Source organism: Macrotis lagotis, chromosome 4 (assembly GCF_037893015.1).
Source record: "Macrotis lagotis isolate mMagLag1 chromosome 4, bilby.v1.9.chrom.fasta, whole genome shotgun sequence".
NCBI lineage: Eukaryota > Metazoa > Chordata > Mammalia > Peramelemorphia > Peramelidae > Macrotis > Macrotis lagotis.
In genome coordinates, this window is record NC_133661.1 from 271,078,545 (window position 1) to 271,095,305 (window position 16,761).

The 16,761-nt window shown below is 40.2% G+C and overlaps 1 protein-coding gene across 1 annotated transcript; it reads right to left on the minus strand.

Annotated features, from left to right (window-relative positions):
- Positions 1 to 11,345: 11,345 nt before the first annotated feature.
- Positions 11,346 to 15,219, minus strand: FSCB (fibrous sheath CABYR binding protein). Its single transcript, XM_074236024.1, has one exon. It carries the CDS (start codon positions 15,006 to 15,008, stop codon positions 11,514 to 11,516), a length of 3,495 nt encoding a protein of 1,164 aa, XP_074092125.1. The 5' UTR covers positions 15,009 to 15,219; the 3' UTR covers positions 11,346 to 11,513.
- Positions 15,220 to 16,761: the final 1,542 nt, after the last annotated feature.

Sequence of the window (16,761 nt, forward strand, 5' to 3'; positions counted from 1 at the left end):
TGTGGTCATAGACAATGTATTTCTCAATGGTGTTCCTCTTTTTTCTCTGTTTACTCATTTCTCCAGCCTGTGCCTGGTTTGGGGATGCTTCCTGAGCTTTTGAGCATTATTGGGACACCCTCCCACCCTCTGCAAGGATCTCAGTGTGTGAAGCTCTCTGACTTCCCTCCTGGTCTGTGAATGACCACAAGCACACCCCTCTGCCATGGGGCTGAGGTGGGGGGGGGCTGTTCTATGGAGAGGCTAGACTGCCATCTAGATCTGAATGTGGTCACAGCCCCAGAGTCCTGTTCCAGGTACAGAGGACAGACCTCTGAAGTCTCTTTCCACTCCCCTACCTTTGGTGGGCTGAGTACTCAAGGCTCAGTTGCCTGGGGGCTCCTGCTTACTTGCTCCATGCCTGCTTCCATTTCCTGGATCTGGGCTGCCATGCTACTGAGCTGACCCTTCTGACTGCCCTGAGGGTCTGAGATTCATGAGCTTGCTCTGGCAGAGGTCCCCTCCGCTGATCCTCCAATTTGTGCCCAGTGCTCCTCAGTGGGTAGGTCAGGAAACTGGTGCCCTGGGGCTGCCTCTGGGAGGCTGAAGTTTCTTCACTTTGGCAGGCTGCCCCTTCTAACCCTGTGGAGTGGAGCCACTATTTTCCAGGTTACCTTGGTCTGGATAATTGGCTCAATGGATCTTTCTTTGTATTCTGTCTCTCACAAATTTAGTTAGATGTCTTAATTTTAAGATTTTTGAAATATTATGGAGAGAACACCTAGGAGAGGCTCTTCTCCTGTTGCCATCTTGGATATGCCCCCTTACCACTGGGATTTGGGGTAACCAGATAAGGATAGAATTTGGGAACCACTGAAGGATGAAAGAATTCAAGCTCTCTGGGATGTTGAAACTGCTCAGGATTTTATTTTAAAATATAGCAAAGTAAACAGGTTAAAAAAACTTTTCCTCCCAAAGGGTCAACAAGCATTATATGACAAAAGGCTAGGCCCAGTTGCTTGGTGGACAGAGACAGAGGTAAAGAGAGACAGAGATAAGGAACAGTCACGAGGGATTGACTGGGTCAGGCGGGCCAAATGGACCCAAACGGAGATCCAGCTAGGGTTTTATAGCCTTGCCCCTTATGAGTACTGAGGTCAAAAGGGGAACTTCCTCCACCCCCACCCCCCACTTCTGTGACTTAAACCAGGTGGAAATTTGAAGGCTGGGGGTTAAGGAATGAAGAGACATGATGCAAATTTTACATTAAAATGAAACAATAGAACAAGAGCAAAGAACTTTCTATACCCTTAACAAGATTCCCAGATTGTAACAGCATTAAAAGATTACAGATTTTGTTTCTGCTACATTCATAATTCCCTGCCTCACTACTGCTGTATTTTCTGTGCAGGGTAGTTGTCCAGACTTAATTGACAATATTACTAGTCTAGCAAGTATCTCTTTTCCACCTAATCCTGTAATTATCATAGGTCTCCCTCATTTGAATTTATTAGGATTTCCAAAAATTAAAGAGGCCTCTGCTCCAGTGTCAATTAATACTTTAGCACAATAGTGGAACCATTTTTCCAAAAGATAGTAACAGAGATATGGGGCCTATATTCTCTTTGCTGTATTTCTCTGATTTGCACTGGAGCTTGGCCTTTCTCCGGTGTTTGTCTCAACTCTTTCTCTCTTAGGAATTCCCCAACTTCTTTTCTTTGTATAACTTTACTAATTCACTAGTAGATTGTCCCTCTATATTTGTTCATTCCACTCAGGCTCTAAGCAATCCAGTAAACAAGTCTATCTGAGACATCCTCCCTGTCTCAGAATTTCCTTCTCCATTTCTTTTCCTTTCAGAATTTACTGTCTTATCCCTAAAGGGTCTCCTAACTATAAAATTTTCTCTAATACCTGATTCAGGACTTTTCCAACTTCTCCTAATCATTTTCTCCTTCCTTTTTTTCAATTTTTTCCCTTTTTTTCCCTTTCCCTTTTTTTCTTCTAAACTTAAAATATTAAGAGGCTCAGTTTGCCTTAACCAGTTCCTCCAGTCTTCACAAAGGCCCATTCTTTTCCTAAGGAGGAGTAAAAGAGATCTTCCCACCCAGGGATCTCTTTCTTTTTACTTCCTTTGATTTTTTTTTTTTTTTACTTCTCCAGACTTATTTAAGAATGGCATTGTCGGGGTGGAGCCAAGATGGCAACAGGAAAAGAGCCTCTCCTAGGTGTTCTCTCCATAATATTTCAAAAATCGGGTGGCTAGGTAGCACAGTGGATAGAGTACTGGCCTTGGAGTCAGGAGTACCTGAGTTCAAATCTGGCCTCAGACACTTAATAATTACCTAGCCATGTGGCCTTAGGCAAGCCACTTAACCCCATTGCCTTGCAAAAAAAAACAACTAAAAAAAAAGAGAGGTCATAATATTTCAAAAATCATAAAATTACGACTAACTGAATTTGTAAGAGACAGAACCCACAGAGGGATCCAGTGAAGCAATTCTCCAGACCAAGGTAACCTGGAAAATAGTGGAAAGGCTCCACTTCATGGGTTAGACCCTCCAGAGTGAAGGAACTTAAGCCTCCTGGAGGCAGCCCCGGGGGAGGCCTGGGAGTTGGGGCTCACAGAAGCGGGGGCAGTTTCCTGACCTACACCCCAGGGAGCACTGGGCACAACTTGGAAGATCAGCATGGGGACCTCTGCCAGAGCGAACCTGTGAAGCCCAGCTCTCAGGACACTCAGTGAGCAGCAGTGACAGAAGCAGCCCAGATGAGGAAATGGAAGCAGGCGTGGAGACAGTAAGCAGGAGACCGCAGGGCATGAACCCATTGAACCTGGGGAGGGGAGTGAACAGAGACTGCTGAGCTCTGCCCCTGGAACAGGACTCTGGGGCTCTGACCACATTTAGATCCTGATCACAGTCTAGGCCCCCCCTATAGAACAGCAGGGCCCCCCCACCTCAGCCCCATGGCAGAGGGGAGCGCTTATGGTCATTCACAGACCAGGAGGGAGGACAGAGCCTCACACACTGAGAACCTTGTGGGAGTGTCCCAAAAGCTCAGGAAGCACCCCAAAACCAGGCTCAGGATGGGAAAATGAGCAAGCAGAGAAATAAGAGGAACACCATTGAGAAATATTTTGCATATGAGCCCAAGAAGGATCAAAATACTCAGTCTGAAGATGAGGAAGCACAAGCTCCTGCATCTAAAGACTCCAAGAAAAACAGAAATTGGGCTCAAGCTATGACAGAGCTCAAAGAAGACTTTGAAAATCAAATGAGGGAATTAGAAGAAAAACTGGGAAAAGAAAGGAGAGAGATGCAGTAAAAACATGAAAATGAAGTCAGCAGCATAGTAAAGGAAATCCAAAAAAATGCTGAAGAAAATAGCATGCTAAAAACCAGCTTGGGTCAAATGGATAAAACAGTTCAAAAATTTTTGGAGGAGAAGAATGCTTTAAAAAGAAAAATTGGCCAGATAGAAAAAGAGATAAGAAAACTCTCTGAGGAGAACAAATCCTTCAGACAAAGAATGGAACTCAGGGAGATTGTTGAATTTACGAGAAACCAGGTTTTATTACTTCAAAACCAAAAAAAAATGAAAAATTAGAAGAAAATGTGAAACATCTCATTGAAAAAAACAACTGATATGGAAAACAGACTTAGGAAAGATAATTTAAAAATTATTGGAATACCTGAAAGTCATGATCAGGAAAAGAGCCTTGACATCATTTTCAAAAATTACTACAGGAAAATTGCCCTGATATTTTAGAAGCAGAGGGCAAAATAGAAATGGAGAGAATCCACCGATTCTCCCCCCACCCCGAGAAAGAGATCCCAAAAAACCAACCCCTAAGAATATTATAGCCAAGTTCCAGAACTCCCAAATCAAAGAGAAAATATTACAAGCAGCCAGAAGGACACAATTCAAATACCGTGGAGCTGCAGTCAGGATCACACAGGACTTAGCAGCAACTACATTAAAAACTCATAGGGCTTGGAATATAATATGCCAGAAGGCAAAAGAGCTTAGAATGCAACCGAGAATCAACTACCCAGCAAAACTGAATGTCCTCTTCCAGGGAAAAAGATGGACTTTCAATGAACCAAGGGAATTCCAAATGTTCCTTTTGGAATGGCCAGAGCTGAATAGAAGGTTTGATCTTCAAATACAGGACTCAGGTGAAGCATAGAGATTGGAGGAGAAGAGGAAAATACGAGGGACTTGATGATGAACTGCATGTATTCCTGCATAGAAAAATGACACTGATAATACTCATATGAACCTTTTCAGTTAATAGAGCAGGTAGAGGGAGCTTTTATAGTTGAAGCACAGGAGAAAGCTGAATTTGAAGATAAAATATGGTGTAAAAATGGAGTCAATAGAAAAAAAGGGAAATGGGAGAAAGAAAAAGGAGAGAGGGGAATAGGCCAAGTTATCTCATATAATAAGTTTTTTCTTTATTACAATGAGCTATTGCAATGATATGGAAGGGGGGAAGGCAAGGGGGAATGAGGGAATCTTCGCTCTCATCAGAGGTGGCTAGGGGAGGAAACGGCATATATACTCAATGGGGTATAGACATCTGGAGTAAGAAGGAGAGAGGGATGGGAGAAGGGGTGGGGATGTGAATAAAGGAGGAAAGGATGGACCATGGGGGGGCGAGTGGTCAGATATAACCCATTTTACTTTTTACTTCTTGCAAGGGGCTAGGATTGGATGGCCTGTCCGGGACCATTAGGGCCTGGTGGATGCTAGGCCTAAGGGGTGGTATGTGGGCTTAGGGCCTCTTGGCCCCAGGGCTGGGTAATCTGTCTGCTGTGCCACTCAACTACCCTACAGCTGAGTCAGAGTGAAAGGATAGAGAAAATAGAGTACATGGTAGTGGAGAAATATGAAAGGAGGGAGTTGCGGTCAGCAATGGAAATGGTGGAAAAATATGGAAGTAACTTTTGCGATAGACTTACCATAAAGAATGTGATCCACCTGCGACAGAGTTGTTGGTACTGGAACAAAGACTGAAGTACATTTTTTATTATTATTTGGCGGGGGTACAGGGCAAATGGGGCTGGGTGGCCTACCTGGAGCCGCATAGCAGGGTGATCTTTGGGTTTCTGAGGCCGGATTTGGACCTGGGTGCTCCTGGCTCAAGGGCTAATGCTCTGTCCACCACCCAGCCACCCCTAGTATTATTACTATTTTATTTTATTTTGGATCTTTTTTTCTTTTTTTTGGTTTTTGCAGGGCAGTGGAGTTGGGGTGGCTTGCATGTCACACGGCTGGGTGATTGTTGGGTGTTATGGGGCCAGATATGGGCTCAGGTGCTCCTGGCTCCAGGGCTGGGGCTCCGTCCATTGTGCCACCTGGCCATACCTACAATTATTACTATTATTTTTTTATTTTAATTTTTTCTCTCCCCTTTATTGCTCAAGCGAGTCTATATTTTGTGGGGGGAGGGGGTATTCTGTTTACTCTTAAACAAGATTATTTTTTAATGTATAAAAAACATTAGTTGTACAAAAAGGGAATAAATAATTTTTTTTTATTTTAGGGTTTTTTTTTTTTGAAAGGCAAATGGGGTTAAGTGGCTTGCCCAAGGCCACACAGCTAGGCAATTATTAAGTGTCTGAGATCGGATTTGAACACCGGTACTCCTGACTCCAAGGCTGGTGCTTTATCCACTACGCCACCTAGCTGCCCCAAATAAACAAAAATTTTAAAAAAAGATCTGACAAGAAAAAAAATAAAAAATAAAAATGCAAAAAAAAGAGCAATGGAAACACATATCATAACCACCTGATGGTTTTGGTAGCACTGATTTACAAGTTGGATCCAAGGTATGGGTCAAGGGATACATTGCTGGGCAGCTGGGTGGTACAGTGGATAGAGCACCAGCCCTGGAGTCAGGAGGACCTGAGTTCAAATCCAACCTCAGACAACAATTACCTAGCTGTGTGATCTTGGGTAAGGCCCTTAACCCCATTGTCTTGCAAAAAGAAAAAAATATGTTCTAGGACTGAGAGTGCTAGGGACTATGTTTTGTAAACACCTGGGGACTTGGCCCATTCCTGAGTGTTTACCTAAAGACATCTGTAGTTATGTAAGGATAGTACTTAGAATTTGAAGATGTTTTGGCCAGAACATATCCCATATCATTCAGTTTGGTTATGGAAGCTCTCTGCCAAAGGGACTTTCCCAACCAAGACCCAGAAGGCTGTGTTGTGAGTCAACTTCTCCAGGCAGATATTCAGGAGTAGGAGCCTCCTTGGATTGGTGAAATATCTTTCCTTTTCTTTATCTAGTCTGTTTTCCTTTGTGTGTGTGTATGTATATATATATATATATATATATATATATATATATATATATATATACATATATATATGTATATATACACATACATACACATATATACATATACACATGCATATATATGTAATTGTATATCTCTTGGGTTATAAGTATATTATCTTGGGTTATAAATTATTAACATTATTTTGGGGGTTATATCTTGGTTATAAGTTATATACATTATTTCTTGGGTTATAATAAGTACACTAGTATTAAAATATGATTGAAAGACTTAAGAAAGAATGAGCATGTCATTGTCAAGACAGTTTCAAACCAATCAAACAAAACTATCTGTGCAGTCTGTAACCCTTTCTGTTATATAGGTCTTGTGTCTGAATATAAGCATTTTCTAGATCTTATATTCTTTAATTCTATATTTCTGATAAAAAAAATTGGTTTATCAGCCTCTAATTTGGGTTTGTAAGTCTGAATGTTTCTCTCTGTACTCCTCAAGGTCTATTTCTTTCCTGCTATAAATCTGAAGGCAGAATCTATCTTAGTCCTTCTCTAACTGCTTCTACAAGTTTGGTCTTTCACAGTTGTGTAAACAATCAGAGTAAAGACAAAACTGAAAAGGCAGGAAACTGGTTTGGTTATAAGAGCCTGAATAAATTCTTATTCTTAGTAGTATATATATTTTTTAGGTTTTTCCAAGGCAAATGGGGTTAAGTGGCTTGCCCAAGGCCACACAGCTAGGTAATTATTAAGTGTCTGAGGCTGGATTTGAACCCAGTTACTCCTGACTCCAGGACCAGCACTCTGTCCACTGCGCCACCTAGCTGCCCCTACTGTGCCACCTAGCTGCCCCACTGCGCCACCTAGCTGCCCCACTGCGCCACCTAGCTGCCCCATAAATTCTTATTCTTATGACACTTTGGAAAGGGAGAAATCCCAATGTTTTCTATGTCTATATTCTTTCTGATAACATAAAATATCAAGTCAGAAGAGGAGACAGTTGTCCTGTTGCTAATTGGATCTTTTCTGTTCTGACAAAGAACAGATTTTAGAGAATCATAAAGTAATCAATTACTTCTTTACGTAGTAATCTGTAATCTGATTGGTTGTCTACTAAAATTTTACAATCCTTTGTGAGATTTCTATAAATATAACTCCTTCAAGTCCAAATACAGATAAGACTTATGGGCTACATGAGATAAACAATCATGAGAAAACTCCTTGCATCAATCTTTGAATCTGACTGGGTTTCTGGTCAGCATAACCTATTCTTTTTTTTTTTCCTGCCATTGAGTTCAATTTTATTTTTTATTTTTTGGACCTTTGTTCATGATTTATTTTATATTATTACAATAATTTTGTTATAAGAGTAAACATAACCCCCCCCCCACTCCCCCAAGATGAGAAATCTCAATAGTGAGAGAGAAAAAAATTGTACTTCAGACTGGGTTCAGATTCCAATGGCTCTGTCTCTGGGGTGAATTCTTTTCTTTATCATAAGTCCACCAGAGAGTTACTTCAATATTTTTCCCACAGTTGCTATTACTAGCTGTACTTCCACTCTATTCCTCCCCACTCTCATTCTATTCTCTCTCTCCTTTCATCCTGGCCCTGTCCAAAAGTGTGTTGTATTCAAGTACCCTCTCCCACAATCTTCCCTCTCTTCTATCTCCTATTCCCTTCCTTCCCTCCCCCCATTCTCCCTTACCCCATCCCTTTCTTCTCATTTTTCTCTAGGGTAAGATAGATTTCTATACCCTATTAAGTGTGAATGTTATTTCATCTCTGAGCCATTTCTGATGAGAATGAAGGCTCACTCATTCCCCCTTGCCTTCCCTCTTCTCACTTTATTGAAAAAGCTTTTTCTTGACTCTTATGTGAAATTTCTTAGCTTCTTCATCTCCTTTCTCTTCCTCCTAGTACTTTCCTTTATCACCCATTGACTCCATCTTTTTACTATATTATACCATTATATTCCTCTCCTTCCTGTGCCCTGTCTATATATGCTTCTTCTAACAGCTCTTATAAATGAGAATGTTCATATGAGTTATCAATATTTTCTTCCCATGCAGGAATACAAACAGTTCAATATCATTAAGTGCCTCATAGTTAGTTCTTCTCGTCCGCCCCTTTTATGGTTCACCTGAGTCCTGTACTTGAAGATCAAACTTTCTGTTCAGTTCTAGTTATTTCAGTAGGAAAGTTTGAAAGTCCCCTGTTTCATTGAAAGTCTATCTTTTCCCTGAAAGAGGATGTTCAGTTTTGCTGGGTAGTTGATTTTCAGTTGTAAACCAAGATCTTTTGCCTTCCAGAACATCATATTCCAATCCCTACAAGCCCTTAATGTAGATGCTGCCAGATCCTGTGCAATCCTGACTATAAAATACATGAATCTCATAGTAAATGAAAATATGTATATAAGATTTTACCTCATTAAATTCACAGCTGTGATTGTAAGGTCAATTCAAACCATGCTGGATTAAATATCATAGGCATTGTTAATAAAACTCCTTACTCTTCATTTCATAGATGAGGACAGCTTAAAGAAATCTTTGCTATATCTAATTTACAATAAAAATTTTATCATCTACTATAAAAATGGATGAGTCTTATTTTATTCTTGACAGGTTATTCAAAATCTACCCCAATTAATATCTATCCACAAACTGGGGAGGGGGGTGCTAGTGGGAGGTCTAATATAATTTGTAGTAAAATATCTAACTCAGAATAAACCAATTTGACAATTTCTAAATTGATTTGTGCTTAATTTTCATTTGTAAAAACTCCCAAGTATTTAGTTGTCCTAATAAAATTTACTTTTTGATTGTTCCATTATTTTTACTGTTAGAAACATGCTTGACAGAGTTAAGTATCAGCAGTTTATTTTAGCAAGAACTTAGAGAAATCCTCTGATTCTGTCCAGAAGCAGGCTCCATTTCTTAAAGAGGGTGAGAGTACTGAGAGTACAGAAGTGAGAAGGCTTTTATGGGATTAGTATGATACAATTTCTTCAGTTCCTTCCAAGAGCTAGATTGGTCTCTCTTCAGGGTTACAATCTTCCTGATATACCTTTCCTTAATTTATTCCTTTCTCCTCTTCATGCATCCTATATTTTGCAAATGAAGTTTAATTTTATGAGGGGTGTGCAAAGTAATATGTATAAACTTTATTAAACAGGTGCAGTTCTTAGGTCATTGCTGTTAGGACCAGCTCCATCATTATATCCCTCTCCTTTTGACTGTTCTTTTCTAACTGCAAACTTAACTTCTTTATTTGAACTTGTCTGGTCCTGATTAAATATTTCTGCAAATGAAAAGTTAACTCTGACATCACCCTGACTTTGTCTAGCTCATGAATAGATGATTCTCATCAAACAGTTGTGAGAACTTAACCTGTTTATTGCTTACACCATCCTAACCTTGTCTGTCTCATGATTAGATGTGCAGGTGTGGAAACATAACTTTTTGTTTACAATACAAACTTTTCTCAAACCTAATAATAATGCAGGTCAATGACTTCCTCAGGTTTAAGTCAAAGATTCGGAGCAGAGCAGCTATTTTTATAGTTTTGGAGAAATACAGAATCAAGAACAGGGCTTTGTAGGTGGGTAAAGAATACAATGGCAGCATCAAGGGGCTGAAAACAGAGTGGAGGTGTGGGGGGACGGACAATATTAGCTGCAAACAAAATGAGAGGTGAGCAACAACTCCCTCTTTCCCTCCTGTCACTAAGAAAAAAGTTCCTTCAGTTTGAATATATCTGCAAGATAAGTGATAGACCAAACTTCTTTGGTTAGCAAATCAGACATCCTTGAAGGATAACTTGGCAGTATAAAGATAGTACACCATGCCTCAAGGTTAACATTTTTCCTTGAGACAAAGAACAGAATAGTGATTAGCAAGAGAACTGTATATTTATACTTAACTCATTACAGAAGAGTTCAGTGACAAAGGAACAGGACAATTACAGGGCAAAAAAATCAATAAACTGTAAATGGGATCAATAAAAATTATTCAGAATCAGGTTAATCTTTTCATACCCTTTTCTCTAAACATGTTGTCACATCCTCTCCTGGATATTTTTTCAGGGCTAGATTCTGTGTTCCAGTTTCCTGATAGACTCTGGAACTTTCAGCTTTTTTCAAAGTTTTAAGACTTGTTTTCTGTCAAGAGATCTATATTTGTACTTTAGAATCCATTTTGTAACATCATTTTTACCCACATAAAGCTAAGTCAAAAACCTATAGAACCTTAGATGAAATATTCAGAAACTTAAATAATTTTATTTTATTCTAATTTGCTCCTTATGTTGAGTGTACCATTAAAAAAATTTAAAAATCAGCTATGTCAAAACTTCATTATATTTTTATGGTGAGATGCAAAAGAATTCAAGCACAAAATATTTTAAAAACAAACGAACCCATAAAAGAATATCTGACCTCTGGATAATTTAATTTTTCCCTTTATCTTCAATATGACTTTTTTGTGAATATTTGTGGCCAGCTTCATAGGAATATGTAAAAATAAATGTTTTGCAATGGAATGTGCCTACTAATAATTTTGAGTGTACAAGTGTACACTTGTAAAGTGTACAAAAATATATAGAAGAAATTATGATTAAGACAGACTAAATATCCAACTTGTAAGAAAGACAGTTGGAAGGAGAATAAAAAGTGTGACAAATTATATAAATTTCTAGAATCTTTACTGTGAAACTGAAATAAGGAATGGTGAAAGATCAGAAAAGGGTCTGATTTCTAAAACATATCTATTAAAAGTGAAAATCTTTTCTGCCTTTGCATAATATCAAAACAAACTCAAAGCAATTCTGGATGAAGTTATAATGCTAAATATAGCCTTTCCAATCGAATATGACAAATTTAATTCAATGGATATTTATTAAGCACATACTATGAGCATGGCACTGTTCTAGAAAGGGCTCATTTATTTTAGAGGACATTTTGAAATAAAGACTTCCAACATATATGTGATTCATTTTAAAAACAGGTCTTTTCCATACTCTAACTTAAACCCATTTTTAGCAGCAATAACACAAGAAAATTTAAACCGCTTTCCTTTTTTATTATTCATTTTTCCAATATGTACTTGAATTATGATGTTTCCTTTTCTTTTAACAATTCCACTTGCTACTTTCAGGGCCCTACCCTTTTCTAAGGCATGTGCTTAAATTTTAACTTGGTGCTGTACTTCCTTCTTGGGGACTCTTCCTTACTCAAGTGCTTCAGGAGCTTCTGGTTCCACAGGAGTAGACTCTGCTTCTTTTGAAGGAACCTCTATTTCGGTAGAATCCTCTTGTTCCACAGGAGGAGAAGGAGGTAAATCAGGAGACATTTCTTCCGCAAGGGGGTCCTCTTGCTCTTCCAGAGTTTCTTCCATGGGAGAAGGCTCAAGTTCAGATTCATTTAGAGGACCTTCTTCCTCAGGAGTATTTTCTATGGGACCAGGGGAAGTCTCTGGTTCTTCAAGAGGAGTTTCTTCCTCAGGGGAAGGCTCTCCGTCATCAGGAGGAAGCTCTGATTCTTCAAAAGGAGCTTCTTCCCCAGGGGAAACATCTCCATCATTAGGAAGCTCTGATTCTTCAAAAGGAGCTTCTTCTACAGGGGAAGTCTCTTCATCATGAGGTTCCTCTGATTCCTCAAGAGGAGCTTCTTCCACAGGGGAAGCCTCTCCTCCATCAAGAGGAGGTTCTGATTCCTCAAGAGGAGGCTCTGATTCCTCAAGAGGAGCTTCTTCCACAGGTGAAGTCTCTCCTTCATCAGGAGCAGGTTCTGATTCCTCCAGAGCAGCTTCTTCCACAGGGGAAGCCTCTCTTTCATCAAGAGCTTCTGATTCCTCAAGAAGAGCTTCTTCCACAGGGGCAGACTCTCCTTCGTCAAGTGGAGGTTCCGATTCCTCCAAAGGAGCTTCTTTCACAGGGGCAGTCTCTCCTTCATCAAGAAGAGGCTCTGATTCCTCCAGAGGAGCTTCTTCCACAGGGGCAGCCTCTTCTTCATAAGGAAGAGGCTCTGATTCCTCCAGAGGAGCTTCTTCCACAGGGGCAGTCTCTCCTTCATCAAGAAGAGGCTCTGATTCCTCCAGAGGAGCTTCTTCCACAGGGGCAGTCTCTTCTTCATAAGGAAGAGGCTCTGATTCCTCCAGAGGAGCTTCTTCCACAGGGGCAGCCTCTTCTTCATAAGGAAGAGGCTCTGATTCTTCAGGAGGAGCTTCTTCTTCCACAGGGGCAGCCTCTTCTTCATAAGGAAGAGGCTCCGATTCTTCAGGAGGAGCTTCTTCTTCCACAGGGGCAGCCTCTTCTTCATAAGGAAGAGGTTCCGATTCCTCAAGAGGAGCTTCTTCCACAGGGGCAGCCTCTTCTTCATAAGGAAGAGGTTCCAATTCCTCAAGAGGAGCTTCTTCCACAGGGGCAGCCTCTTCTTCATAAGGAAGAGGCTCCGATTCCTCAAGAGGAGCTTCTTCCACAGGGGCAGTCTCTCCTTCATCAGGATACTCTTCTTCAAGAGGAACTTCTTCAACAGGAGCAGCCTCTCCTTCATCAGGATACTCTTCTTCAAGAGGAACTTCTTCAACAGGAGCAGCCTCTCCTTCATCAGGATACTCTTCTTCAAGAGGAACTTCTTCAACAGGAGCAGCCTCTCCTTCATCAGGAAACTCTTCTTCAAGGGAAGCTTCTTCCATGGGAGAAGTTTCTTCATCAGCAGGAAGAGGTTCTAGTTTCTCAAGTGGGCCTTCTTCCATGGGAGAAAGTTCTATGTCAGTGGGAGCAGGCTCTGATTCCTCATAGAGAGATGCCTTTACTTCACCTTCTTCCTCTGGAGGTAATTCTTTTTTAGCAGCAGAAGATTCAAGGTCAGCAAGAGGAGGCTGTCCTTCACAAACTACCTCTTCTTTAGAAAGAGTCTCACTTTTTTTAATGTGTGGTAATCCAGGGGTAGTATCTATTGAAACCCTTTTGGGTCTTTTCAGCCCTCTCCCAGAGCCAGATTTTTCAGGGGGTTCAATAGCTGAGGCTTTGTGACTTTGGGAAGAGAAACTTTTGCTACCAATAACATTTCCCTGGGCTGAGGATGTTTTACTGTCCTTAGCACTTGCCTGAGGAGAATGAATTTTGCTAGCAGCTTCAGTCATTCCCTGGGCAGATGTTTTGCTGGCCATGGCACTTGCCTGAAGAGAAAGAGTTTTGTTAGCAGCTTCAGTCGTTCCCTGGGCAGATGTTTTGCTGGCCATGGCACTTGCCTGAAGAGAAAGAGTTTTGTTAGCAGCTTCAGTCATTCCCTGGGCAGATGTTTTGCTGGCCATGGCACTTGCCTGAAGAGAAAGAGTTTTGTTAGCAGCTTCAGTCGTTCCCTGGGCAGATGTTTTGTTGGCCATGGCACTTGCCTGAAGAGAAAGAGTTTTGTTAGCAGCTTCAGTCGTTCCCTGGGCAGATGTTTTGTTGGCCATGGCACTTGCCTGAAGAGAAAGAGTTTTGTTAGCAGCTTCAGTCGTTCCCTGGGCAGATGTTTTGTTGGCCATGGCACTTGCCTGAAGAGAAAGAGTTTTGTTAGCAGCTTCAGTCGTTCCCTGGGCAGATGTTTTGTTGGCCATGGCACTTGCCTGAAGAGAAAGAGTTTTGTTAGCAGCTTCAGTCGTTCCCTGGGCAGATGTTTTGTTGGCCATGGCACTTGCCTGAAGAGAAAGAGTTTTGTTAGCAGCTTCAGTCGTTCCCTGGGCAGATGTTTTGTTGGCCATGGCACTTGCCTGAAGAGAAAGAGTTTTGCTAGCAGCTTCAGTCATTCCCTGGGCAGATGCTTTGGGGGCCCTAGTACTTCCCTGGACAGAGGCTTTAGTCTTAGCACTTGCCTGGAGAGAAAGAATTCCGATAGGAGCTTCAGTACTTCGCTGGGCAGAGATGCTTTTGGCATTTCCTGTTTTGCCAGTGGCAGAACTTTTTCGGGCAGATGTCTTGCTAGCCCTAGAAGCTTCAGCACTTCGATGGGCAGAGATGCTTTTGACACTTTCTGGGGGAGATAAAGTTTTGATGCTTTTGACACTTTCTGGGGGAGATAAAGTTTTGCTAGCAATAGAACTTCTTTGGGATGTCCTTGGTGTTATTTTAGATTCCTTAATATCTTCCATTGGCTGGGATGATGTATCCTGTTTGCTAATAGTATCGGGAAATACTAATAGCTCCATGTCACTCATTCCAGTCTGCTTGTCTGACATTTTTCTGCATATAAGAGTCCAATCTCCAGTGCAACTTGTCTGCTGAGATCTGTTCATCAAAGAATAGCGTGATTGTCTCTTTAAGGTAGTGTCATGCTTTATAGATGAATGAGTACTTTGTTCAGTCTCAAATTGTGATGGCAGACTTCCTTCCTTCCTCAATGGAACTTTTTTTTTTCCAGCTTTAATTTCCTCTGTCTGCTGGGATTTCTCTGATACTTCTTGTCCATGTTTTCTTACCTGCCAAGTTTGTTGAAGCTGAGAAGATAATCTTATTTTATCATAATCTTTAGAAGAATGTTTTGATTTGCTTTCAGGGATACTACCATAGCTAAAGAAAACTTTTGGGGAAGATTGTTGTAAACTTATCATGAATTTCTTTTTCTCAATGACCTCTGTTTGCTGGGATTTGTCTACCATTGGTTGAGAAGGTTTCCTTCTTTTTCTTATTTCTTGCTTCCCTGCTGAAACAGATTGATCATGTCCATTACTTTCTTCCATTGCCACGGCTGATGACTTCAATTTGGTATTATTCCTTAGGCTACTTATTGTCAAATTTCTCCAGTGTCAGTTGGTTAAGCCTTTGATTTCTTTTGTGATGTACTGATCACAAGTGATTTGCACTCTGTCTTACATTCTTGTTGGATCCCACTTTATTCAATAAGCCTCTTTCTGGTTTAAACTCTGTTATGAACAGTCTCACTTCTAGAAGTTTCCCTCAAGGGTCTGTGACATCACTGTTATGTCTCCATATAGGATTCCATAGTATTCTCAGGTTCTCATTACCTTAATCTACATTCATGAGCATTAGCTGCTAGCTATTAACATACTAACTCTGAAAGGAATCAAGTAGTAAAATATAGCATTCTCCTCTGAAAGGAATCTTTAATTCTGATATTTTTAGTTTGGTGGGGAAAAAACTCTAGGAGTTCAATCCAGTATCTTTTCATTTTCATACTACCAAAGACAGTTGTGTTGAGTAGATTTAATAGAATTTTACAATTTGTTTTCTGGAAAGAAAAAACTCTCAAACATATTTGAGAATATTTTTAACAATTTTTTATCAAGAAAAACAAGTTGAATAAATCAAGAGTTCTAGAGTCCATGGAGTGAAAATGAGTGAGCTGTTTTTTTATTTAATACAAATATATTAATTCTCAGGGTACACAATTTTTGGCTAGCTAAATGTGTAGAAAAAATGTACTGTTTGGTTTCTAAGTCAAATGGGATACTCATTTATATTTATGTACCATTTCATAAAATAGTTTCAGATGAGGAATATAGGAATTACTTGAGATGATGACAATTCATTTATTGAAATAGTTACTGGATCTTCTTCTTAATAACAGGGAACTTCCTCTAAGGAAAAGAAAAAATAACTTTGCCCAGGCCTTAAAAATAATTTGAAAAATAATATGTTCTAGAGTAAGCTTGACTTAGGCTAGTTCCCTGATAATTTAGCATCAATATGAAAATGTGATGAGGACATTCATAGGCCATTCAAAAGCTAACAAAAAGAGACTTAACTAAAATAGGGGAAGGCTATTCAATTGGGATACATAATGAGTTGATTCAATTGATTAAAATTCTTAGTTGCCAACACATCATTGCAAGGCACATGAGTCAAACTTCTGGGCAAGTTGTTTCATAATTGGGCAACAAGAAAGTGATGGTAAGTATCCTAAGCCTCTAGTTCCCTTAACTATTCAAATGTCAAGTAAGAACGAGTATAACTTTTATGGAGGGGTTAGGATATTTCTCCAACTATACTCTACCTTCTGGAGGACCTTTCATCTCTTAAATGATGCATCAGGATTGTAAGAATCCTGAGATAGGCAGCACTGAAAAACAAAAAGAAAAACTAAAAGAGAAAGTAAAAACAAACAAAATAAATCAAAATAACAGTTCCCTGAAATCTGACAATATGGGAGAATGAAGTCGAGAAACCCTGGACTTAACCTCCTCCTAACTCTTACAAACTTTGGAAGGACCAATTTCCAGAGCTAAAGATCTGGCCCATGTGGTGGGTGGTATCAAATCTTTACAATTCACAGCAGGTCTCTCAAAGTATTGAGGAGTAACACCATCAAAGCTACAGTGAAGATGATGACATTCCCCACAGTCATTAATCCTCATCACAGGTAACCAAAAGTTGTCCTTACTAAAGACCTCTTCTCCCTGGGAGAGGCATGGTTGGTGGTGGTGGGGGAGAGAATTCAAAATCTTTGCCCCATCAGAAGACTATGAATGACAA